This window comes from Nicotiana tabacum, chromosome 16 (assembly GCF_000715075.1).
Source record: "Nicotiana tabacum cultivar K326 chromosome 16, ASM71507v2, whole genome shotgun sequence".
Taxonomy (NCBI): domain Eukaryota; kingdom Viridiplantae; phylum Streptophyta; class Magnoliopsida; order Solanales; family Solanaceae; genus Nicotiana; species Nicotiana tabacum.
Window position 1 is genome coordinate 168,357,542 of NC_134095.1, and position 27,722 is coordinate 168,385,263.

At 37.3% G+C, this 27,722-nt stretch overlaps 1 protein-coding gene across 3 annotated transcripts; it reads left to right on the plus strand.

Moving 5' to 3' along the window:
* Window positions 1-7,616: 7,616 nt before the first annotated feature.
* On the plus strand, window positions 7,617-25,516 carry LOC107769755 (insulin-degrading enzyme-like 1, peroxisomal). Of its 3 annotated transcripts, XM_075233613.1 has the most exons (26): window positions 7,617-7,955; window positions 8,220-8,295; window positions 9,312-9,379; window positions 10,569-10,660; window positions 10,731-10,804; window positions 10,920-10,963; window positions 11,563-11,614; window positions 11,876-11,998; window positions 12,083-12,195; window positions 13,176-13,338; window positions 14,283-14,375; window positions 14,538-14,623; window positions 15,050-15,136; window positions 17,884-17,987; window positions 19,149-19,251; window positions 19,365-19,460; window positions 19,538-19,727; window positions 19,939-20,000; window positions 20,308-20,412; window positions 21,398-21,599; window positions 21,683-21,891; window positions 22,412-22,536; window positions 22,655-22,706; window positions 22,798-22,884; window positions 23,387-23,509; window positions 25,040-25,516. In XM_075233613.1, exons 1-26 carry the CDS (start codon window positions 7,827-7,829, stop codon window positions 25,307-25,309), a joined length of 2,928 nt encoding a protein of 975 aa, XP_075089714.1. In that variant the 5' UTR covers window positions 7,617-7,826; the 3' UTR covers window positions 25,310-25,516. The 3 variants fall into 3 exon arrangements, with proteins under 3 accessions (XP_075089714.1, XP_075089715.1, XP_075089716.1); XM_075233614.1 differs by lacking the exon at window positions 22,798-22,884; XM_075233615.1 differs by lacking the exon at window positions 10,731-10,804.
* Window positions 25,517-27,722: the final 2,206 nt, after the last annotated feature.

Sequence of the window (27,722 nt, forward strand, 5' to 3'; positions counted from 1 at the left end):
CACTTAAGACCAATAGGATTGACTTCTTATCATCTCAAAGATAATTCCTTCTTGGATTTATGTTAACTAATATATGGCATGAACTAACACATGTGGATATGGGTTGTAACATTCTCAATCACTCGTGACTCAACTCTTGTCACTCAATACCCACTCTCAGCACTCAGGCTCACTAATATCTCATAGTAATAGAAATCATAGTAACCGCTGCGGCGTGCAGCCCGATCCGTAATTTATAGTCGACTACGCTCACTAGGGGTGTACAGACTCCGGAGGGGCTCCTACAGCCGAAGCATCATATTGCTGCGGCGCGCAGCCCAATCCAATATACATATTGTTGTGGCGTGCAGCCTGATCTAGTATATATATCGCTGCGGTGTGCAGCCCGATCCATGTAAGTATCACTGCGGCGCGCAGGCCGATCATACATATAATATCCTCACTATTAGGTTCTCAACCTCTCTCAATCATTAACTTCACAGCCTCTCGGGCACAACAATAGAAATTAGGGAACTCAGCCCAAACAATCCTCACAATTAGAAGTGGAAAGATGAAACCAGTTTTAAACATTTAAACAGGTAAAACATGACTAGGGATATGTTTTTAGCAAGTAAAGTGAGGAAAAACAGTCAAAATGCCCCTAAGGGTTTCTACAGGTCGGCACAAGGCCCCACACATAGCATACAACCCATAATACAATATAAATATCCAAAATATGGAATAATATAATATTTCCAAATCAAATACGCGGCTTAACTGTCGCTACGGGAAGGACCAAGTCACAATCGCTACCGGTGCACGCCCACATGCTTGTCACCTAGCATGTGCGTCACCGCATTTATCAAAACAAGTCAAATACCGGGGTTTGTACCCTCAGTTCCAGATTTACAATGGTTACTTACCTCAAACCGGTGAAAATACTACTCTACGACGCCTTTGCCCCTCGAATCGGCCTCCTCTCGCGTCTAATCTATCCAAAATCAGAATCACTGCGTCAATGCTAAGGGAACGAAGCCCAAGCGAAAACAATCAAATAATACCTAAAATCCCGAAATTACCAAAACCCGACCCCTGGGCCCATGTTTCGAAACTCGATAAAAATCACATCCACGGAAATCCTTATCCTCCCACGAGTCTATACATATTAAGAACACTGAAATCGGAGTCCAAATGACCCCTCAAATCCCCATTTAAAGCTCTCTTAATCTCAAGCCCTAATCCCCAATTTTTCTCTCTTAATCTCCACTAAAACCATGATTAAACAATGAAGAAATGATCTTAAACCCAAGTAATTAAGCTTGGGGAACTTACCTAACTGATATCCTTTGATTCCTCTCGAAATCCTATGCCTTAGCCTCTTTCCCGTCTTTAAAAATGGAGTATTTTGCAAAAATTTGCGAAGGAAGCAATATATACCTTCTGGCCAGGGATTTTCGCATCTGCAATCTCATAGCCACTTTTGCGGTACCGCATATGTGGTTTTTCCTCTGCTTCTACGGAAATCACTTAAGCTCTCTTTTCTGCATCTGCGGTCAACTGTCCGTATTTGCGCCATCGCAGATGCGGTACTCCAACCGCTTCTGCGGTTCATGTCGATTCCTCCAAAAATCCGCTTTTGCGGCTCCTCTTCCGCAAGTGCGGTGTCGCACCTGCGGTCCCCAATCCGCAGGTGCGGAAATACCAAAAGCAGGTGAGATTCTGCAACTTCACAAGTCTCAAACCTTTTCGTCAACCATCCGAAATTACCCTGAGGCCCCCCGGACCTCAACCAAAAGCACCAACATATCCTAATACCTTATTCAAACTTGTTCCAATCATCAAAACACCTCAAACAACATCAAATCACCCAAAACACATCGGATTCAAGCCAAATTTTCTAAAATCTTCCGAATTTCAAATTTTCTAAAATCTTCCGAATTTCGCTTTTGATCAAAAACTCAACCAAACCACGTCCGGATGACCTGAAATTTTGCACACACACCCTAAATGACACAACAGAACTATTGCAACTCTCGGAATTCTATTCCAACCCCTGTATCCAAATCTCGCCTACCAATCGGAAATCGCCAAAATATCAACTTCGCCAATTCAAGCCTAAATCTACTCCGAACCCCCAAAACTCATTCTGATTACGCTCCTAAGTCACAAATCACCTCCCGAAGCTAACCGAACCCTCGGAATTCACTTCCGAGCCCTCTAACACATAAGTCAATATCTAGTTGACTTTTCCAACTTAAGCTTTTTTAAAAGAGACTAAGTGTCTCAAATCTTACTAAAATCATTCTGAGTTCGATCCGACCATCCCGATATCACAAAATACGGATAACAAGGCATAAAGAAGCATAAATGGGGAAAAACAGAGTGGTAACACATGAGACGACTAGTTGGGTCGTCACATGAGAGCTATTGGAAGTCTGCTCTAATTAGATACGTGATTGGGGATACTCCGTCCATGAACTCAATAGAGAATTACGTGACAAAAGTATGGGGATTTGTCTCAAAATCACAAATTATGATGCATAATGAAGGATATTACATTTTTAAGTTCAATACTATTGAGGAATGTGAGCTTGTGCTACAATCTGGCCCTTATATTATCATAACAAACCATTCATTATTTAGAACTGGAAAATTGACTTCACTTTTAACCCAGAGTGCATTACGAAAATTCCCTTATGGGTGACTTTTTCTGGATTACCCGTAGGATATTGGTCAACTGAAGCTCTAAGCAAGGTGGCTAATGTTGTGGGTAAACCGGTGTACACTAATAATTACATAGCAAACATGGAGAAAATATCATACGCAAGGGTTTTGTTTGAGGTAGACATCTCCCAACCTTTGTTAGACTGTCTAGACATTAACACACCAATAAGAGTATTCTATCAACCTATGGGATACGGCTGGAGGCCAAGATTTTGCACTGAATGTATGAGATTTGGTCATGTAGAAGACAATTGTTGGAAGCATGAACATAATGAGGAGGAGAAGTTCAAAGAGCCTAAGAGGAGGAGGAAAAGAAGAAACAAAAGGAATTTGCAGAAAATGGAATGGTAAGTAAAAGCAGCTGCTAAAACAACAAATGAGGCTTAGATTGACACTGCCAAACAACCTTCTACAGGAAAGGAAAGGGAGATTACTGCTACAAATCAGATGATATCTAAAGTTTATCAAGATAAGAGACAACCTGAGACAAGTAATCAACCGGATAGAAATGAAAGAAGTAATAACGAGGTTAGAGTAGCCACCACAAACAGGTACTCAACCTTGGAGACTGCAGCTTCCACATCTGAGGAGAATGGGCGTAAGCCCCATGATAATAGCAACATGGAACATTAGAGGCCTTAACAAGCCCTTCAAACAAAAAGAGTTGAAGTTCTTTTTGAATAAGAATAAAGTAGATCTCATTGGATGCATTGAGACTAGAGTTAAAGAACAAAAATCCAAAAAAATAATGAAGAAAATAGTACTTGATTGGGAATCATGTTGTAACTGAATGGGGGATATGGTTACTGTGGAAGAAGCATCTCAAAGTTTAGATTATTAGCACAGCTGAACAGCTAATCCATTGCATAGTAGAGGAGACTACTACTAGTTTCTTCACTCATCTGACTATAGTATATGGGAATAATGACCTTCATCAAAGATGTGCTTTGTGGAATGGACTGAGATTTATCGGGAGCCAGATATAGACTCCTTGGCTCATATATGGAGATTTCAACAATGTGCTATCTACTGAAGACAGGACTGGAGCACATGTAACTCAACAAGAGATACATGAATTCCAACACTATATTGATACCTTGCAGCTGAGTCTACTGAAGGCAATTGGCTGGCATTTCACACGGTGCAACAAGCAACAAGGCACTAGCAGGGTGCACAGTAAAATTGATTGGGCATTTGGGAACTATTACTGGTTGCAGAAATATGGACACATTGAAGCTGACTACATGAATCCTTCAGTATCAGACCATTCACCAATTCTTATTCACTGTGGTGCAAGGATTCAGCTGCACCCTAAACCTTTTAAGCTCTTCTCAAATGTGCTACACCATCCTGAATTTGGGGAAAATGTTAAGGATACATGGCACTTGACAGTGAGGGACGACCCTATACATCAAGTGTGGAGGAAGCTGCAACTTCTAAAGGACAACTTGAAGGAACTAACAACCTATATGGCATTATATAAGCAAAAGCTTGAGTAGCAGAGACAGGAACTAGAAGTAACACAAGCAAATCAAGCACCAACCACAAGATCAACTCCTTATTGAAAAAGAAAGACAAATTTGGCTTGATTTGGAGAAGTGGAGCAGTATAGAAAAACAGGTCCTAAGGTAGAAATCAAGGGCAACCTGGATTACTAGTGGAGATACAAACTCCAAATACTTTCATGCACAATAGAGGATGAGAACTGCTAGGAACACTATTACTTTAGTTTATACTGAGTGTGGTATCAAACTAACAGAACCCAAATTGGTAGAAAAGGAATTCATATCCTTCTTCACTGGGCTTATGGGGGAAAAGCCTCAGAACTACCTTGTCCAAATACAGAGGTAAAAAAAAAGGCAATTGTCTGAACTATCAACAACAATGTCAACTAGTGCAAGAGGTAACAAATGATGAAATTTTGGAAGCCATAAAAGAAATACCCCTGGACAAAGCACCTGGAGTAGATGACTATCCTATTGAATTCTTTCTCAAGCAGTGGGAGGTGGTCAGAGAGGATGTTTATGCAGTTGTATACTACTTCTTCCAAACTGGCAGAATGTTGCATGCTATCAATTTTACTGCAATTACACTGGTGCCTAAGGTTCCTTCACCAAATCAGGTAAAAGACTATAGGCCAATTGCCTGTTGTACCACCTTGTACAAGATTATAGCCAAAATTCTAACTACAAGATTCAGCAAGGTTGTTGGTGATATTGTCATCCAATCCTAATCAATTTTCATCAGAGGCAGATCCATCCTGGACAACATACTGTTCAGCCATAAAATTTTCAAGGGCTATGGAAGAAAAGGTTTATCCCCTAGATGTGTACTAAAAGTGGACCTTAGAAAAGCATATAACACATTGGAATGGAGCTTTATCAAAAGAGTCATGGTCGATCTTGACTTTCCCCACAAATTTGTGCAATGGGTCATGGAATGTATAATTATTGTTTCCTATTCTTTGGTCATCAATGGAGGGTTCACCAAGCCTTTTCCTGGGTAAAGAGGAATCAGACAAGGGGACCCTATGTCCCCCTATCTCTTTGTCATAGCTATGAAGTATTTGCAAAGAGAGATGAATCAACTGATCATAAATGGTGATTTTAATTTCCATCCAAAGTGTAGGAAATTGGGAGTAACTCATATTTGTTTTGCTGATGACTTGCTTATGTTCTGTAGAACAGATAAGGAGTCTGTTAGACTATTGAATAGTGCTTTTCAAGCATTCTCACAAGCTTCAGGTCTACATGTTAATGCTACCAAAAGCTCCATTTACATAGCTTGTGTGATAGAGGACATTAAACAAGACATAGTGCAACTCTTGAGTTACTCATTAGGTGATCTACCTTTCAAATATTTGGGGATTCCATTGTCATCTAAAAAACTCTTAGTGGTCCAATGTCCGCCTCTTATTGAAAAGATTACTGCTAAGATGAAGTGTTGGTCTACCAAACTCCTCTCTTATGCAGGTAGACTTCAGTTGATAAAGTCTGTAATATTTGGAATACAAACTTATTGGGGATAGATTTTTATGATACCAAAGAAGGTAATGAAAGCTATTGAAAGTCTGTGTAGAACCTTCTTATGGATTGAAATGATTAATCTATCAAAGAAAGCACTAGTGTCTTGGGACAAAGTGTGTTTACCTCAAGCAGCTGGAGGATTGAATGTACTGAATCTATGTATATGGAACAAGGATGCAATAATAAAGTAGTTATGGTCAATTGCACAGAAAAAGGACTGTCTTTGGATAAAGTGGGTACACAGCTACTACATCAAGAAACAATCTCTTAACTCATGACCATACCTAAGACAACAACTTGGGTAGTTAGAAAGATTATGGAAACTCAAGATATGGTTATACAACAGGTTATGGTACAAGGTGACTAACTTGCAAAGTTAGGAACAATGCAGAACATGGATGGTTCCTTCTCTATTAAAAAGATGTACCTACACCTGATACCTCGGCACCCAAAAGTCCTCTGGAAAAGCCTTACACTGCAATGAAACATCCATCCACGAGAGAAATCTATCTTATGGTTAACAGTGCAAAATAGGTTGGCAACAGTGGATCGACTGCAGATGATAAGCATACAAGCTCCTATCGCTTGTGTATTTTGTCATGGTGACATTGAAACTCATGCACATATATTCTTTAAATGCCCTGTTATAGGTGCATTGTGGCTGAGATTACTGAACTGGCTTGGGCACATCAGGAACATAGGCGATGCCAAACATGAATTGCAATGGGTATGCAGTATGGCCAAGTGGAAGAGTGGACTGGGAGCTATCACCGGTTGTGTATATGCAATGACAGTCTATGTCATATGGAGGGAGAGGAATCTACTAAGGTTCCAGAAGAGCACCTATGATGAAGATAGAGTTAGTAGAGAAATAGCAGTACATATTCACATTAGAGGACAAAACCTTAGGAAATGACGCAAACCTTTGAGTCTGTTGAGTTCATACCCTTAGTGAGATAGCTCAATATTTCCTTGATTTCCTATTGTTAGTATAGCTAAGCTAGGGATTGTCAAATGTAATTAGGAGTGCAAGAGGCCGGCTCTTTGCTTGGAGTCTGTAAATGATACATTTTTTGGTTAATAAAAAAGCTATTTACCAAAAACAAATAAATAAATAAGGGACATAAACATCAATATCCCACATAAGGTTCAGGAAAACCCCCAAATATTTTCCTAAATCTGTTCTAAATGATCTCAATTTTGAAACAAAGTTTTCAAATACAAACACAAATAATCCTCGACCACCAATTTAGTTAAATAATACCAAATCAAAAAGATCAACTTTGTCTTCTTATTTTCCAAAGTCCAACAATAAAGTTTTGAGATTTTTACAGATTTGTGTTTGAACTAAAAGTTTAATCACAAACTACCAAAATTCAGACGATTTTAATAATAATGGATCATTAACTTCTATTTTTCACTCCTAAATAAGATTTTCGAGCTTTAAAAATTGAAAAATCATAGTATTCAAGTCAAAAGTGGTGGGTACACGCCGTGCAAATTTCTATACCATTTTCCTTCCTCCTTTTTTTATTTTATTTTTAAGAGTGAGTGACTTGTGAAAAACTTTCTTTTCCAATTTTGCTACAATTACATACATTCCTTGACCAACCGCCAAGTTTTCTATTACTGAAATGAAAAGACGACTAAGCATTGGCCACTTGCTTCTCCTATATTACAGCTTATTTGGCAATTTCTTTTTGCTAAAAGTATTTTTTTTTTCTAAAAGTACTTTTGTAAAAACAGAAAAAAGTAGCTTCCTCGAAAAATACTTTTTTAGAAGTATTTTGAATACACTTAAAAGCAGTTTTTTAAAACTTTGTCAAACACTAATTGGTGCTAAGAAATGGTTTTCAAATTAATTAGCCAAAATTATTCATTTCTAGCAAACCCAACTAACCAAAAGTCTTTGCTCTGCTCTAGCAAGAGCACAAAAAAATTCTCTATATTTCAAGAAAACAGATTTTCTTAAACCAAGTTCACATTTTGCGCTTACCCTTTACTCTCTTTTTCTCTATTTCATTGATTCTTGAAATACCCATTTGCATTCCTGGACTTAAAAATTTGTGCGTTTGAGCAGTTGGGGTTTCAAAAAAAATGGCTGTGGGCACAGTAGAAGAACCTGTGGAGATCTTTAAGGCTCGTTCAGATAAGAGGGAGTATAGAAGAATAGTCCTTCAAAACTGTCTTGAAGTCCTCCTCATCAGTGATCCTGAAACAGACAAGGTTTTTGTTGAACTATTTTTATTGAAAATATATGAAAATTTTTGAACTATTTTTATGTTGCTGACGTGTGACCAGCAGTACACGGGTTCAAGCCGTGTAAACAAGCAGAAATGCAGGGTAAGGGTGCGGACAATAGACCCTTGTGGTCCGGTACTTCCCTGGACACCACGCATAGCGTAAGCTTGGTGCACCGGGCTGCCCCTTTTATATGAATTTGTTGAGTTGGATTCTTGTATAAATTTACTTTTTATGTTGTTGGATCAGTGTGCTGCTTCTATGGACGTGCCTGTGGGATATTATAGTGATCCTAAGGGTCTTGAAGGCCTTGCTCATTTTCTTGGTAAGTTAAGTTAGTGCAATAGCTTCTTTCAAATCTTAGTCAAATAAGCTAGTGTATTAGCTCTAGTTCTTTTTTTTTCTTCTTTTCTTTCTTATAACGGTTGAAGGGGAGCCTTGACGTAACGAGTAAAGTTGCTGCCGTGTGACTAGCAGGTCACGGGTTAGAGCCGTCGAAACGGCCTCTTGCAAAAGTGCAAGATAAGGATGCATACAATAAACCCTTGTGGTCCGTGCCTTCCCCGAACCCTGCATCGCGCTGCCCTTTCTGATAATGTTGGCGTCCGGGCCAACTTGTGCACATCCAATGGTGGAGCTAGCGTGGTAGCTTTTGCTTAAATCCTGTATTTGTATTAGGAAATCCATTAAATATGTACAAATTCTAAATTGCGAATCTAGTATAAAACAAGCTATGGGTTCGGTGGCATGTTTAGAACTCATAAACTTCAAATCCTGGCTCTGCCTCTGCGTGCTTCTCGACTATTTTCTGGGTATCTGTTACCTCCCACCAGTACAGGTACCTTCTAAGCTTAGGTAAATGGGAAAAATCACCTAGTATTTTATTGAGTCTTGTTCTTGAAGTAACTTTGGAGAATGATGCTTTTCTTAATCAATTATGAACGAGTTTGTTGAACTAAGAATTTGGGGTGTTAATGGAGCAAACAAAGGTTTTTTTTCCTGTAGCGTGGGTGCTATTCATCTTTTTTTTTTTGGGTATAATATTGGCCTGAGATGAGCTTTTATGGAATAACATGGTCAGTGAGGCTTCATATAACCGACCCAACTTGTTTGGGACTGAGGCGTAGTTATTGTTATAGCTTGGGTGCTATGCAGCAGTATTCCGCAAACCTGAAAGTTGTTTCCTAAAGCGGTGGGAATTTTAACTTCTAATAACGTGCAAAGCTGGTGTATTTTTAATTGCACCCTTTGCACGGTATTCCATTATATTGTTTGCTATTTTAGTATCACATTTTTCCTTGAGGCAAAAGTGTATACTGATTCTTAATGTGCTGCACTCAGAACATATGCTGTTTTATGCAAGTGAGAAGTATCCCGTGGAGAATAGTTACTCAAAATACATCACCCAGGTATCTTTTTTTATTTATTGGCAATTATGATTTACTTTTTCCTGAATTTCTACTCTGGTTAAACAATTTGTTCCTTCTTCCTACTGTTTATTCTTGCAATCTATCTTCTCTTCAAGACTATCGAGAAGTGATAGTTGTCTGTGTCATGATTTTTTTATGTTGGGTACAATTTTGATCGTTTTCATGGGCTCTTTTATTGAGCCTTGATGGTGATACATGGTGGTTGTTTAACTATTTGCATATGCTTCAGTCATTAATTTGCTCCACCCTGAAATTTGAGGGGAAGGTTAGAATGTTAGCATGAAATATTGTCCTGCATTAGACAAAAGTATTATGTGTTTTCTATTAACTATTTATAGGAGTTTATGGCATAAGTCAGTGGGCTAATGTGTTGCTGCAGTCTCTTCTCTTATTTTTCATATAGCAGCTGAGTCCTGATAAGAGAAGAGATTGGAAGAATGCATAGACAAGTGTGTTATGGCTAGGAGTTTAAGAGGAGATTAGACATCAAAAATGTCCTAGCTTAACTTGGACAAAGTGTCAGATTAGAGGAGATTAGATATCAAAACGTCCTAGTTTAAGAGGAGATTAGATATAAAAGATGTCCTAGTTTAAGAGGGGATTAGATATGAAAAATGTCCTAGCTTAATTTGAAGTAGTTAGTTAGAATAGAACAAAGACGGTCTTGAAATGTTGAAATTGCTGAGTGTCTAACTAGATGTCACGAAAACCAAGCATCTCTCTGAGAGCCTATCCAAACCCTGGAGTCTTCCCTTGGATTTTCAACCAAACTTTTCACTATTTGTCTCCAATAGCCACCTTACAAACACCCTTAACGAATAAAGAAAAGCAAAAAAGAATTGTGGTCATTTATCATCTGTCCTGTCTGTCAAAGTGGGTAAGCATATCATCTTTCATGGCTGTCAACTTGGTTAAACTATTTGAGGCCTCAGGGACTTGTCGTCCTAGTAGTTAGCAACTCAGACTTTTTAAGTTAACTGCTCAAGCCGAGCGGTACGGAGCATGAGAATGGTTATCTTTTTCTTAAAATGTCACCTCTTAGTATCAGTAACCTGGTATACTTATGGCAACTTACTAATAGCACTAATGAATGCAGTTTTGCATAAATTCCCTTCAGGTAACTGTCTTATAGAGTTTAATTTCCTCCTCATTTTTATTATTGATTCAGCATGGAGGTTCTACCAATGCTTTTACATCTTCCGAGAACACCAACTTTCACTTTGACATTAATGCAGATTGTTTTGAAGAAGCTTTGGACAGGTATGGATTTAACTCCTCATTATCTTTGAAAGAGTATCTATGAAATGCCTTATGGTGTTTCATTATTTAGATTTGCACAGTTTTTTGTCAAACCGTTGATGTCACCTGATGCTACAACAAGGGAAATAAAAGCTGTTGATTCTGGTTAGGCTTCATGATTTGTGAATGTTGATGTTTTCAGTCCTATAAACATTATCAACTGCTGATTGCTCTACTGTCTTTGTCTTGTGCCCATGGCAACTTGCGGAGTCATCTTCAGAGAACCAAAACAACCTATTATCTGATGGTCACAGAGTGTACCAGGTACTTATATGGACTCGTAAGTCAGTTTTATGCTTCCTTTGGTACTTGTGATGATTCAGTGAAGGAGATAGATGAAGTTCAATTGTGTGATCACATCAGTTAAAAAGATTAAACTACTAGAGAATTTTAGTTATTTACTTAGGTCTTCATGCGCCCTTTTACGTTGGGCATGATTCTATTTTTAGGGCGAAGAAATATTCTGCTAATTGATGGCGGTGAGACTTGAGTGCAGGACGTTGTACCTACTCTGATACCATATTGAATTGTGCAGTCATCATCTAAAAACTTAAGTTATTAGTGAGCGACCTTATATTGATTTACTGTTAGGTGTACAACCAATGTATAGGATTACCTGGTCCATGTTATGCTTGTTTCTCTCTCTTTATCCATGAAAATCTTAGAATAAGTTATATCCTTAAGTTATTATTGAGGGACCTTGTTCCATGTTATGCTTGTTTCTCTCTTATCTTGTGGATCTTGAGCATGTACATTCGTTAAGTACCTGTTTGAGCTGTGTTGTTTAGCTCTTTCGAATTTTTATTCTTTTTCTTTTGGAGGAAAGAAAACCCTTCTTCATTCTTGCATTACTTTCTGTGCAGCTTCAGAAACATCTGACCGCTAAAGATCATCCGTACCACAAATTTGGCACAGGTTTGTGATTTGATGTATAATGTCTTCCATATGATCTGAATACATGGCTTGCAATCTAACTTTGGATAACCTTGAATCCCTGTATAGTTAACTTGCCCAGTTTGTATTGCTGCATTTTTAGCTGATTTGTTCTTTTCAGAACATCAATGCCGTAAAAAGTCTATATTATTGTACTCCTGTATTAAAGAGAAAGAGAAGTTGCTCCTTTGTATGTTGCACATTGTTTCTTTTGATATTTATAAACATTTGACTCTTGCACAGGCAGTTGGGATACTTTGGAGGTGCAGCCAAAGGCAAGAGGCTTGAATACTAGGGAGGAGCTTCTGAAATTTTATGAAGAAAATTATTCAGCCAACTTAATGCATTTAGTTGTTTATGCAAAAGGTAGCCGGTTGATTTCTCTTTTTTTCCCTATAAATTATTCTTGCGGAATATTATCTATACTAATTGTCTCTCTTAAAACATCAGACTGCCTTGATAAAGCTCAAACACTGGTGCAGAGCATATTCCAAGAAGTTCCAAATACCAATAGAAGTTACTCTCCTGTTACTGATCAGCCTTGCAAATCAGAACATCTGCAGGTGCTCAAATAGGTGTTGGGGTCATAAATTTGACACTTAAAGTGTCTGAATTGGAAAATATAAGGGCTATGTTCTACTGGATCTCTTTTCCCCATTTCATGTTGACTGGATTAAAAAAGGTGGTGTTTTTCTGGTACAAAGATTAGCGGCAGACAGGGGAAGGAAAAAAGGTTTTATGATATAGGGCCACTTGAACTTAAGATTGATATTTTTACTTTGCTTATGATTAATCACATGAAACAACCTCTCTATCCTCACAAGGTAGGGGTAAGGTCTGCGTACACACTACCCTCCTCAGATCCCACTGGTCTGGGATAATCCTGGGTATGTTGTTGTTGTTGTTGTTGTGATTAATCACATAGATTTTTGAAATTGTGAGATGTGGAATGGAGTTTTCTATACATGCATTTGCAGAAATGCAGGGTAAGGCTGCGTACAATAGACCCTTGTGGTCCGATCCTTCCCCGGACCCCGCGCATAGCGGAAGCTTAGTGCACCGGGCTGCCCTTTACCTTTAGAGAAGAGAGCTAAACTTCTGGTTGTCTCCTACCACCACTTATCATCTTTCGAGATTCAGCTTAATTTGGCTTTGGTGGACAACACATGAAAGATACTGTGAGCCCTTTTCAAGTTCTAACATCTTTGTGTCCATGTACTTGAGGTGCAATAAGGTGTCACATAAGCTTAGCAATTCACTCAAATTTTTCATAGTATATTCTGTACATGTTGACACAGCAACTCCTGTTGGATTAGCGCACTGCTCCCTTTTTTTCTTCAATTAGAAATCTTACTGATGAGGCATAAAATTATATCAAACTTTTTAGCCGTGTGTTGAAACTTTCATTTTTCTTTTTCATATGGGTTGGGGATGGCAGAAATGAGCTAATAATCAAACATTCTTCTCTCTTCTCTTGCATACTCTTCATTATTGCAAACACATTGTTGTCCTATGCCTATGATTCTTTATTTTTGTTACGCAGATTCTAGTCAGAGCTGTTCCAATAAAACAAGGTCATAGGTTGAGGATTGTGTGGCCAATAATTCCAGGGGTAATTTATTACAAGGAAGGGCCTTCAATCTATTTGAGTCACTTGATTGGACATGAAGGAGAAGGATCCTTGTTTTATATCTTGAAGAAGTTGGGTGAGTTCTCAACATAATTATTAAAAATTCGGATCCTATCCCACCAGCCACTCGTTATGTGGCACTTATGGAACCCTTGAGTTCAGTTGCAAAGATATGCAAAAATAGTTAAGACATATCAGTACGCCATTTACTAGCAAATCATGTAAGGAGACAACAGCCCATTCCCTTAATTATTGTGGACAATCTAATATTCTCCCCCACACACCGAGGAGCGGACATCTAGAGTGTCGATAATAACATTGGGGCTCAACACTAAGTATACTTAGAATAGGGATAAGTCTAGATTTCATACTATGATAAGAAAATGAACCTTGGAAGTAACTCAGTCTAAGGTCAGCTTATAAGGTGAGGAGTGCCTAATATTATACAAGGAGACAACAACTCATTCCCTATACCAATGTGGCATAATCTAACACCCCCTCCGGCACGCCCAGGGCCGGAACATAACATGGGTCCAACATTGGGTAAACCAAGAATTGGGATGGGTCTGACTCTGATATTGTGTTAAGAAAATGGATCTAGGCCTAGCTCAATCTCAAAAGCTGGCCCATGAGGTGAGGATTTCCCAAGACCACATAAGGAGACAACAACTCATTCCATCAACCAATGTGGGACAATCTAACACGGACTAATATTTATTTTTCAACTGCTAGAGAAATCTGCTGCTGAGGAAACGGGGTCAAGGTGATAGACTACCATGGTACATAGATTACCCGGAAGAAAGAAGCATAGATTTGTTTAAATTTCTTACATTTATTTATGGATGGAAAAGCAACAATGATGAAGATATATCTGAATTAGTTATTTAGGCCAATGATTTTATCTCACTTGCTTTTGCATTACATGTTTTCTGGGGTCTGTACATATATCAAGCATTACTTACTGTTTGCGTAGACTGTTTCTAAGAAATTATTGCTATTTATCTCTGCAAATCCTTGTAGGTTGGGCAACAAGCTTATCGGCTGGAGAGTCAAGTGGCGGTCATCACTTCTCATTTTTTGAAGTTTATATTCATCTGACTGATGCTGGCCATGGTTAGTCTCTCATCCCCCCCCCCCCCAATTTATGGACAGGGAATTAGAAGGTAATGTGTTGTTCTTGGCCCTCCATTTTCTCTAATTTCTCGTTTGTTTCTCGAATTCATCTTCTCTTGGGAAGTTTACTACACTGACCTTCGTGTCTCAATAATCTTTCAGATCATTTTGAGGATGTTGTGGCACTACTTTTCAAATATATTGACCTTCTACGACAAGCTGGTGCCTGTAAATGGATATTTGATGAGGTTGTTGCACTTCATTTTGTATCAAACACCAAAGTGATTATTGTTGTTTAGAGGAGCTTAATATACCTTTAAGGCTAGAGGAAGATTTATTGATAGATATATAAAACATACGGAGCAAACTGAATTTCCTCAGTGATACTTTTATGGATAATTTGCCATAAAAGACAAATTATTTAGTATTGAAATGAAATGGTTCCGACTAAAGTGGAGGGCATTCAAAGGATTCATATAGTTGTCCCCAGCTAGTTTGAAATTGAGATATAGTTCAGTGATTGGGTGGAAATTTTTCATTTTTTCGTAAAAGTAGTGCTCGCCATTTTATTTAAAGCTTTAAATTTTTGTTTGATGAATTGCCTTCAGTAAAGACATGTACGGCTGTTCGTTCTTTTGTCAAGTTTCTAGCTCACATATACTCTAAACATGCAGCTTTCTGCTATGTCTGAGACTGATTTCCATTATCAAGACAAGAATTCTGCCATCGACTATGTGGTAGATGTTGCATCGAATATGCAGGTACATTGAGAAAGATATTTCCGCATCTGGGTTCATTTATATGGATGCTTTTGAAGTGCTCGTTGATTCTTTTTATATTGTTTATTTTTATTCATGAAAATGATATTTTATTGACAGAAATGGTCCCATAATACTAGAAGTATACACCACACTAGCTCTAACAGTGGAGATTATTTTACAAAGTCCCATCATATCATCTATACTAGTAAGGACGTTGTGTACGCTCCAAAGTTTTCTTTTTCACTTTTTTCTTCTTCTTCTAAATAGTAGTGTCTTTTGCAATTGGCTAATGATTGTATCCTCGCCTTTGAAACTTTCAAGCTCCTTTCTCCCAAGCAGAGCACCTCTTCCACGATGTTACTGAATCAAGTTAATGAGAAGTTCCTTTTTATTTATTTTTTAAATTTTTACATGGTATCTGAGCTTCTGCAACCTTGGTAGTGGCTCAAATAGTTTTTGCTACTGGCTGGCGATGTTGGCCAGTGTGTGTCACTCGCCCGATAAATCTTTTCTTCTTTTCTTCTTCCTTTCGGTGTCCTGTGCTGCTCGTCTCTTCGGTAGCCAGTGCTGCTATCTCTGGGAAAACGTCCAGGTATCACTTCTCTCCCCTGCAACTATTCATGATCGCTCCCTCTAGCAACCGTTCAGTCACCATTCCTCTCTCTAGGATTGTTCAAGCACGGTTCATCTCTCCGGTGACTGCTGCTGCTCCTTTTATGAGACTGACTCCCTCATCCAAACTTTGAATTTCTTGTCATTGTTCTGCCAATTCGAGTTACGCTCTAAGGTCTTGGTGTTTTGCAACATCATACTTCACAACCAACGACTTTCTGAAGCAGGGGCGAATGCACCCTAGTCCAAGCGGTGTCATCCGACACCGCTTCGCCGGAAAACTTTAGTTATTACACATATAAACATTGTGCAAAAGGTATACATATAAATCATATGACACTGCTGAAGAAAAGATAGTGCCTGGTCTGATGGTCAAGCGCCTCACTTGCAACGTCGAGGTCTGCGGTTCGAATACTTCGTATGCGTTTCTTTTGCTTTTTTTTTTCTTTTTCTTTTAAGCCTCTTTTGTTTGAAAAATAGAACGGTGTCCTCTTCCGTGACATCATAACTGACAATGAAATACTATTTAACTTCTAAAAAGTAATTACTTTAGAATAAGATAAATGAATTTTAAACCGTAACTACGAAAAAGTTCTCATCTCTAAGTGACGGGGTTTGATGGTGTTGCTCTTCTCTACTTCTTATCTCCCAGATTTGTTGTAGTAATTTGTTCACCACTTTAAATTTCGACACCGCTTACAAAAAGTCCTGTGTACGCCCCTGTTCTGAAGGAAATAATTCCATCACCTATTTTCTTTTTGGTGATTGTGCAATATTCCGTCGAGATGTTCGCATCAACTTTTTATATTTTAGAAATAAGCTAACTCAAGTTGATTTTCCCACTTTGAGTTTGAGGGGTCTATTAGAATACGTGCATATATAGAGTGTACTTGAATCTTATTGTATATTCTATATGATACCTTGGGATGTTACATGTTTAATTATAAAATATTTCTTTATCTTATTAGCAGAGGTACTGATTACCTAGCATATCGTACTCGTCACAAGACTCCTAAGAAGCACCTCCCATACATTGTTTCTGAATCAAGTCAATGAGAATTCTTTTCCTATTTCACAAGTCCAAAGTTCAGCATCATGTTCCTAATATTGTGGATACTCAATGGCACATAATGAAATGATAGACATGCTCCCATTGCTGTACATAGAAGATACCAAGTGATATCATATAAACTTAACTTTCCTGGAGCTTTAGAAACTCAAAAGGCAGACTAAAGAATTGTTTTCTTCCCCTCTTCAATATTTCCCTTATCGCCCCCTTCTACCTTAATTTTATGTGCTTTGAGAATTATCTCCACCCTCTCATGATTTGTTTCCATAAAGCAGTTTCATATGAAGTTAATATGGCATTAAACCTTGAGGTCCTTAACTCCCAATTCCTCCATCTTCATATAGAAAGTGACCTGCTCTAATTATAACAATGTGGATAAATCTCTTCCTTTCCTTCTCACAGAAAATTCAGGAATTTGCAGCCTAGGGAAAAGGGGTCGGATAAATAACATAGTAAGAAAAGTCATATGAAATAAAAAAGGGAGATTTCTCATCCATTGCTGTTGCCGGCTTAGTCAAAAAGTCATGAGGTAGGTTGATAAATTAGAGAGCACTCTTTATTAGGATTATCTTTCCTTCTTCTAGTTTCCTAGTGAACCTTATCTCCAACATCTACAGAAAAGGGTTTCATTGTTTCATCTCCATGAGCGGCCCCTAGTGGTAGTCTCAAGTACGTAGCCTGAAGATCACTGACTTTTCATGTTAACACCCTTGCCATGTCCTCCACTTCCTGAATTTCTTCCATAGGAAAGATAACACACTTTCAAACGTTAATTGTCATCCCAGAGATTGCCTGAAACCATAACTACAAAACCCCTCTGATTGGGAAGTTGGTTCTTGTCTCATCACAACAGGTTTCAGGCTTAAGACATTTGTCTTCACGAATTCTATCGGTCTTTCTCTTATTTCTCATAGTGTAGGTAGTTGAGATAATTTGATACATGATTGCGGTCAGGTATCCACATTATAAATACATTTTATACACAAGTATACCATACTAATAATGAATTTTTTTTGACTTATCAAAAGAATAACAATTGCTTACATTTGAGTGATTTTTTCCCCAGTTTTACCCCCCAATAGACTGGCTGGTTGGGTCATCTTTACCTTCAAGGTTCAGTCCAGACATTATTGAAGCAGTCCTAAATGAGCTCACACCACAAAATGTCAGGTGAATTAACCTCCCTGTAGACAATTATATCTTTTTAACTTTTGTTTTTGCATATGGGATACTCGCATTACTTAGCTTATGATGATAAATAATCTAAGGCATGATGATGTTAAAGTCTAATATGTACAATATACTTTTTGACTATGTCCATCGTTTTAATCAAGTTTTTGACTTTGTCCATTGGATGACCTTGGAAGTCCAATGACTAATCCTGCTAGCCGTGGAATCAATTTTAACTGTGGTTCTTAGAAGTCAGGTTCTCATGACCTCTTTTGTAGATAATAGTTTTGCGTATAGTTCATGGACTTGGTTTGGCTGGAATCATGGCTTTGACATGACAAGAAGCCAGTACAGTTAGTAATTCATATTGGATAGGGTCATAGTTGATTTGGGTGTTTCCTATGTTGCTCGGCGTCTTTAAAAATGCCGCCGGGTGTTGGATCCTCCAAAAGTAGTGCATTTTTTGGATTATTTGACAGGCGTGTGGCCACATTTTTGGAGAGTCCGAGCAACATAGGGTATTTCTCCTTCAGGGAGCATAGAGAAAATGAAGAGACAGAAAAGATGACTGTTAAGGACAAGCAAGAAAGCCTGGTGATGCAGTTGTTTTTCCTCCTTTCTGTAGAACGAGGCACGATGGAAAATGTTGATTGGGTGAAGAGAAAAGAGACTGTCCTATTCTTACTGCTGTTGGGCTGACATGAAATGTCTGCTGTTTTCTAGTTCATAAGCTAAGCATCCCAGCAAGAGAAGAACCAAGTTACGCTCATTTAACACCCAAAAAAAAAAAGAACACTTAATATGCCATTAAATATACAATTATTGGACTTTATATTTATGAACCACTCATCTTAATGAAAATTGAGATCTTTTTGGGCTACCGATCTTTTACATCATTACATATCATAAGACCATGGTGAAACATTTCCTAGTCATACCCTTATGCATATTTCCTCTGAATCCTTTGGTGGTTATCTGCATAATAGGGATAAATAAAAATACAGAGATTGTGTGTTAGAACTTCCAGCTTAGTAAGATAGTGTGTTCAGCATGTATCATTTGCAGAAATAGTATGTCACTGAACTATGATGGTGTGATTTATCATTTCTGTGACTAAATCTTTGTGGATGAGCACCTCTTACAAGAAAGTTTTTCCAACAGAATCTTTTGGGTTTCAACAAAATTTGACGGTCATACAGATTCAATGGAGCCTTGGTATGGAACTGCATATTCAGTAGAGAAAATAACAAGCTCCATGATTGAGGTACATTCTGGGTATCTGTAAATACTGTTGCTTTTGATTTGATGAAGATTGGTATTGTAGTATTGCTCTAGCCAACATTGACTAGAATGGTGACACTGCTCTGATTGGTACAGCAATGGATGGAGAAGGCTCCTGATGGAAATTTGCATCTACCTGTACCTAATATGTTTGTTCCTACCGATTTGTCCATTAAAACTGTCTTGAACAAGGTATTACTAACAACGAAGCCTCATTTCACACGCTTTCACCGTACTAAATTCCTTAAATGTTTTGCCCTTCGGTACAGATGAGTTTTCCAGTGCTGTTAAGGAAATCCCCTTATTCAAGGTTATGGTACAAGCCGGATACATTATTCTCCATGCCAAAGGGATACATTATAATAGATTTCAGCTGTCCCCAATCTAGAAGTTCTCCTGAATCAATTGTTCTTACCTCCATTTTCATACGGCTGCTGATGGACTATCTAAATGAATATGGCAAGTATCAAAGACTAAGATATCATGTTTCTATATACATATACCTTTGTGCAAATATGCATGGACATTTTGACAGTTGAAATATTGATCATTTAAATTGCTGGATAATTCTGTCCCTAGTTATATTCTTTACTTTTAACTATTAGTTCATCTGATGGTGCACGTTTGGTGTCTGCTTAACTCTGCTGTAATCTACCTTGCATCTTTTCAGCCTACTATGCCGAGATTGCCGGTCTCGGTTATTGGATAAGTAGTCACTATAATGGTTTCCAGGTATTTATCTTGTATGCGCATTATCATCATGAATGGAATTCTCCAAACATTAAATACAATTTACCAAAAATTAACCTACACAGCTCCCCCCCCCCCCTCCCCAACTTATGTGTTTTCAAATTTAAAGAAAAACTAAATTTTTTGGTTGGATTATTATAAGGTTTTTTATTCTTGTTTGCACTTTGGGAAAGCATCATGCTCGTTCGGCTTCTTGAATTATTGTCATTTTTTCCTATTCCATGTGTGCAATCACTTTTAGGACATTGTAATAATTGTACGCTCCCACTTTGATTTGCTTCCCTTTCAGGTGACTGTGACTGGATATAATCATAAAATGAGGGTCTTAGTGGAAAAAGTTATTGATAAGATTACCAATTTCAAAGTTGAACCTGACAGATTCTTTGTTATCAAGGTAAGGGGTCTATTTTCATCCCTTACGGAATTCTTTCAAGTCTTTTTATTGTTCAACCTGATTCAAATTCTGAAGACTAGATCGTTTTATGGTAATCCTTGCATCTAATTTTATCTGAATTAAATTGCTCCTGCAGGGAGTTAGCTAGTGTGTTATGTTATGTGATCTAGGCCTGCTAAAAATAGTGTGGCACATTTTTATTGATTATTGGGATCTAGGCCTGCTTAAAATGGTGTAAGAAATTTTCTCATTTCATTTGAGGGACTTGAACTCTGTTAGGAACTTTCATGTTCATGTTATCCGGTTGGGCATATTTTCTTTGTTTTCTTCACTCGTTATGAGCATTCAGCTTGTATACTCAACACCTACATCAAAGAGTGCGTTTTTGGCTGGCTTGGTGCATTTATGCCTCAGACAATACTGAGTGCATCTTTGGCTGGTTTGCCAGAAACTATTTTCTGTTTAATCAGTTGTATCTTTGAATATTAAAGAAATACACCTAGCTGGAGCTATATTTAGCTTTAGTTCTGATGTGTGACTGCAGCACGAATGATTGAGTCTCTATGTTCTTCAGTCAGTGTTGCTTCCAATGTTTTAGCATCTTGTCAGGACAAAAGACTTCCATGATTTTACTAACTGTCCTCTTCTTGATAAATTCAATGTGGTCTAAAACTTGTGACTACTATATTTTTCAGTCTCTTTGCAGCTATATTTACTTCTACAGTTAGGTATTCATAAACACTAAAAACTAAATGAGATGGCTTGAAAACTTCTTGTGTTTTGTGCTGAGTTCAATTTTTGGTTAAAAAGCATATGGCGCTGAAGCTTTTATATTTTTAATTGTTCCAGATGCTTAGCTTGACGTGGTTTTGTTAATAATGTAGTAACAATTGAACAATCATTGTGATTGCAGTTTGCTGACATTTTGAATCCAAAGCTGTAGACTGATAGTTCCTTCTCTTGGACTGTTTTTATCTTGTGACAGGAATTGTTCATAAAGCAATATCAAAATTTCAAGTTTCAACAGCCATACGAGCAAGCGTTGTACTACTGTTCATTAATACTTCGGGAACACGCATGGTCATGGAAAGATGAACTTGAAGTCCTTCCTAATCTTGAAGTTGATGACCTTGTTAAGTTTTATCCTCTGCTGCTATCAAGGACGTTTCTGGAGTGCTACATAGCAGGTTAGTTTTTCTTTCCTACTAGATTTTTCTAGGATATTTTCCAGTTGTTTAGCATATTCACCCTTTTAATCATCCCTTTTCAGGAAACATCGACTCAAAGGAAGCAGTCTCAATGATCCAGCACATTGAAGATGCCTTTTACAAGGGTGCCCAGCCTCTATCTCGGGCCCTATTTGCGTCTGAGCATCCGTCAAGTAGAATTATAAAGCTTGAAGAGAGCAAGAATTACTTCTACGCTACAGAGGGCCTAAATACGTCTGACGAAAATTCTGCTCTTGTCCATTACATTCAGGTACACGTGAAGTTACAACTTTTGTTTCTCTTCTCCGTTTGTTCCTTTTTCTAATGATATTTTTGTAGCAGTTACATCATATATATGATTGGATGCCTCACGAGCAAACTCGTATTTCTGTGCAAAACTTTGCACTTCTTGTTTACCCCTTATATGGGTTGTTCCTTTTGTTTAGCAATAAACTCCTGTTGCAATAAGTATTGTTAGAACAGTTAAATAGAAATAGCAAGAATTAACTGATCAAAACTAGTCGAAGTTTGTTTTAGGAATTTAATACCTAAAATGTTCAAAATCATCAAACCAGTTAATCTGGACCATTCTATTGACTTGTGGCTAGACAAATAATTTGTATGTACTTAAGAAGAAGCTGTCAGAAAAGCTTATAATGAACAAAGTGCGAAACTTTCCAACTGAACAACCTTAATCTGCTGGATATCTTATCTTTTTAATTGGATTTTTATGAGTTTCACCATCTTTTTTCTTCCTGCTAATATGGTTTATCTTATTCTATGTTTTGAAGACGCATCCAGATGAATACATCAAAAATGTAAAACGGCAACTATTTGTTCTCATAGCTAAGCAACCAGCTTTCGACCAGCTTAGATCTGTTGAGCAGCTTGGTTATATTACATCACTTTCGCGGACGTATGCCAACACTTCTCTTTTAAATTCTCTATGAATGTATTTGCTCTTGGGAAATAGGCAGTATGTCTATTTAATTTTCTTCACTGCTGAAAGCAAGGTAATGTTGTTAAAACTGTAGGAGTGATGCTGGTGTTTGCGGAATGCAGCTTATAGTTCAATCGTCAGTCAAGGTAAATACATCATATCATCTCTATGTAAGCCAACAAATGAAAGATATAAAAATCCTTATGCTTTCAATATGAGACATTAATGATGAACCAGGATCCAAGATATATCGAGTTGCGATTCCAGGCATTTCTCAAGATGTTGGAAAGTCAGCTTCATGACATGCCAGATGATGAGTTTAAGGTCAAATATTGAATCTCCTTTAAGATTTGCTTCTTGAATTGGTATCATTGTCAAGGTTTGAATCCCAGGGAAGGCCAAAAAAAAAGGCCTAGGTCGGCAGAGTTACCGGATACCTGTACTTGTGAGATAATGCCGGTACCGCAGTGAAATAGTCTGGTTGCCCACAAGCTGGGCTGGACTTCACCGTTACTAAAAGATTGTCAACAACACAATGGCATCATTGTGACAACTCTCAGAAAAGTAATATTTTGAGAAATAGCTACAGGGAAATGACTTAAGATAAGCATCATGTAGTACTTAGAAAATGATTAGTCAGTGTGGCTGCATACATAAGTTTCTTTATTATATTTCTTCTATACATTTATATTTCTTCTATTAGTATCTTTGGAATAAACCCATTAGTAACAAAGCAATAAAGTCAAGATCAATTGATCACTTGTCTGCAATCTTAAATATCATAGTTGTCTCGCCCACTGAGATTTTGGTCTTTTATATGATGCAGAGAAAAGTCAATGCTCTTATTGATATTAAGCTCGAGAAGTTTAAAAACTTATCAGAGGAAACCAATTTTTTCTGGTGGGAAATTTCTGGTGGCACACTCAGATTTGATAGAATTGAAAATGAGGTATGAGCTTTCTTTTGCCATATCAAGCCAGTTTAATTTCTTTGAATTGAATTGATAGCTAAAAGAAGATTATCCTATGCACTCTCTCCATTCCAATTTAAATTTATGTCACACTATTTCATTATTTGTCCATTTCAAAAAGAATGATACACTTCTATATTTGGAAACAATTTAACTTTAAACTTTCCATGATTTTATCATTAATGAGAAGCTTTTATAGCCTGTTATGGTATGCTTAAGACTACAAGTTTCAAAAGTTTTATAGCCACACAATGTTATGCAATATTTGCGACCACAAGTTTCAAAGTTTTCTTTTTTTAAATTCCGTGCCGAGTCAAACCAACAACAACAACAAACCCAGTGTAATACCACAAGTGTAGTGTGTACCCAGACCTTACCCTACCTTGAAGGTAGAGAGGCTGTTTCCGATAGACCATCGACTCACGAGAGACGAAAAGAAAAGCAGTAGCATCAAGCATTAACAACAACAAGATAGTATGAAAATGAAGCGAAAAGAACAGCAAGTAATAATAGAAATCTAACAATAATGGAATACATGACTAACACTAATACTTTCGACTACCTGCTAGCCTTCTATCTTGATTCTCGACATCCACACCTTCCTATCAAAGGTCATGTCTTCGGTAAGCCGAAGCAACGCCATATCCTACCTAATCACCTCTCCCCAATACTTCTTTGGCCTACCTCTACCTCTTCTCAGCCCCACCAGGGCCAACCTCTCACACCTCCTTACCGGGGCATTTGCCAAAAATTAGGATACATTCTGGGAAAATCAAACTTCCATCGAAGAGAAGCAAATGAAAGGCTTTCACAAAAATTCTCGTAGAATTGAGCATGAAGTTTTCATTCTGTACATGCCAAATCATGAATTAGTAACTACATCCAATTTCCAAATTCCATGGTATTTACATGAGGTTCCATTTGGGTTTCTCCTCTTCACATGCCCAAACCATCCAAGCCTTGCTTTCTACATCTTGTCCTCCACCGGGGACACTCCCTATTCCATGGTATTTACATGAGGTTCCATTTGTGTTTCTCCTCTTCACGTGCCCAAACCATCTAAGCCTTGCTTTCTACATCTTGTCCTCCACCGGGGACACTCCCGCTTTGGCCCGAATATCTTCATTCCTATTCTTATCCATCCTGGTATGCCCACTTCGTACCGAGTCAAACCATGTCATATAAATTAGAACGAGGGAGTATTTCCTTGTTTTCCCTTTTCGGCCGGGGTGGGGGGCTGGGAGTTGGGGGGTCGGTGTTGGGCACCTTTTAAGTCAAACTAGAACGAAATAGCTTACAAAGATGCTGGATTCTTAGAGGGAATGTTATTATTGATTTTGAATACTGAATGTCCGCATAGATTATTCTTTTGTCCCCTCTTACTAATTTCTGGGAGTTCAAAAGGTGGGTAATTGTCTCGACGTTCTTCTTTCTGAAACAAGAATTTTAAGTTTGACATCTGTTGTATCATATATAACTAGATCTTGCTATTTAACATTCATGAAATAGGTTGCAGCACTGAAGCTGATAACCAAAACAGACCTGGTCGATTTCTTTAACGAATATGTGAACGTTGGCGCTCCTAAAAGAAAGTCATTAAGCTTACAAGTCTTTGGAAGCTCACATTCTTCTGAATTCAAGGCGGAGAAAGTTGATCCTGTTGAACCTAACGTCGTCCAGATTGAAGATATTTTCTCTTTCAGGAGATCTCGCCCTCTCTACCCTTCATTTAGGGGAGACATTAGCCGTTTGAAAGCTCATGATGCTGAGCACCAGTGAGACTAACAGTACAGGAAAATACAAGCCAAGAAATGGAGGTTTACAGTTAAATGGTTACTTAACACTATTCTGAAGCGACTTTTTTCACAATATACATAGTTACATACTGTTAGTGATTGTACAGTAGAAACATAAACTGTTAAGGAAGTGAAACTAGCAGTTGCTGCCTTCTTATTTGTGGTTCTAAAAAGAATATTTAGCTTGGTATATTCCTGCTTCCTTCTTTCTTGTGCTATTTCTTCTCCTTTTTTTCCACTCGGTGTCGGTATGCACATTGGGATCTGACTAGTTCGAATTCGTGCGGGGAAGTCCCGCTTTGATGGTTAAAGAATGGAAGGATACTTATCAACCCACCACAATCTTTGTTTTTTTTATTTATGGGAGATGTATGGCAATGGAATCCTAAAGATAAAAAAACACACAAGGCACCATTCCTACCTCAATTTCTCCTAGCTTTAGCTCGATCTCTTGCTTTTATAAAATGATAAGTAAATACATCAATATATGATGGTCTCTCATAAACACTAAAAGGAGAAAAAGAACTGAGTATTTTGATGAGTAATTAGAGTAAAATGTATTTGGTATGACAGGAAGTTATTTAGGAAAAAAATTGGTAACTGTTTTTTGGTAATTGGTTGGTGAGTGATCCAGAATTTTTGATAAGGTCAATAATAATGATAATAATAATAATAATAATAATAATAATAATATCAGAAAGCGTTTGGATGATATTTTTAAATATTAAAGATGAATAATAATATTCAAATGTTAGTCAGAGGATTTAATCTATCTATGCGTCTATCTATATAAAGCTAGGGATTAAAAAAAGGTGATGTGGCACCTCTTATAGCTCAAGAAAGTCCTCTATCTTTTTTCTCATTTTTTTGGCTTTTATCCATTATTTGGTGACTAAAAAATCTGTAGAATATTAAACATATCATATTTATGACCAGAGGCGGATCTAAAATTTTAGTTCTATAGGTTCAGCGTTTAAAGTTATGGGTTCGTTATCTACTATTTATACAATTTTAATAACTTTTTACACATAAATGTATGTTCCGCGTCGAAAGTACTGGGTTCAGTTGAACCCAGTAGTTCTATGCTGCATCCGCCCCTGTTTATGGCATCCTTAATATTGTTATTTATGGAAGGTTTAAATTATGACTATAGAAACTAAAACGAATGACTAAATCAATTCTATAATCAATTTGAAAACTAAAACGCTTCATCACTTAATAAGAGAATTGAACAGCTGGTTCTTCCTCATTAAACATAAAATAATAGTGCACCATTATATATAGAGATTCATATTTAGCTTGGTTTTGTATCTGTTAGTGAATTTCATGGCTTTCTATTTTCAGCTCCATTATTATTATTAGATATACGTGTTTTTGCTCCTTTAGAAATATTGATGCTACGTTATTTTCTGTTTTTCATAGCTGCAAGAAATCAATAGATTTGTATTACCGTTGTTTTCTTCGTATATATTATCCTCCCCAGACCCCACTTGTGGAATTATACAAGGTCGTTGTTGTTGTTGTTGTTGTTGTTGTTGTTGTTGTTGTTGTTGTTGTTGTTTTCTTCCAGTAACTCATAAATGTCATTTGAAATGCCTGAGGTTTTGTGCAAGTCCAATTATTAGAAACCTTTTATTATCTTTCTGTTCGCTCCATTAGAGATAATGATAATCTTCTATTTTTTTAGATGCAAGACATCAACATAGGACATTATTTTTGGAACAAAACCACCCATAAGGGATGAAATTCTTGAGTAAGTTGCAATAGAATTGACAAATTTAATTCATGCACTTATAACTTATGCCGTTAAATAATCTCAATATCCATGCATTTTGTCGGTGTGCATTTGTTGTCACATTTTTTTTTTTTTTTTTTTTGTGTTTAAAGATTGGACAATACAATCCTCTATTCAAATATTCATCAAGAAAACACCATGGTATTTGGAAATAGAATGGTTCACGGATAATTTATAATAGCTCGATGATTGTAAGATTAATTGTAATAGGGTCAAGAGTGGTGTATTTTTGGGGGGATCAACCTCATATTTTGCAACTTAATTATGGTTATAATTACTGGGATATGGTATTATTAATATTATCTTCTAAACTTAAGTCAATTTACCTTTTACTTTTCTTTTTCATCTGAAAATTTTCTCTTTTCATTTCGACAACAGAGAACTACTTCAATTTATTCTATTGGGAATATGGTGGCACCCAGCTTTATTTTTAAATAAAGTAAGAATGTAAAAACCTACTACTAAATCTGTCTCTCTTTTTTATTGCATTTTCATATATCCATAATAGAATATTAACTTATTTTCTTATGTATTTTAAAATAGCTAAATACGACTGCGTATAATAATAAATATTATTACTTTTAACAACATTTAAACATGA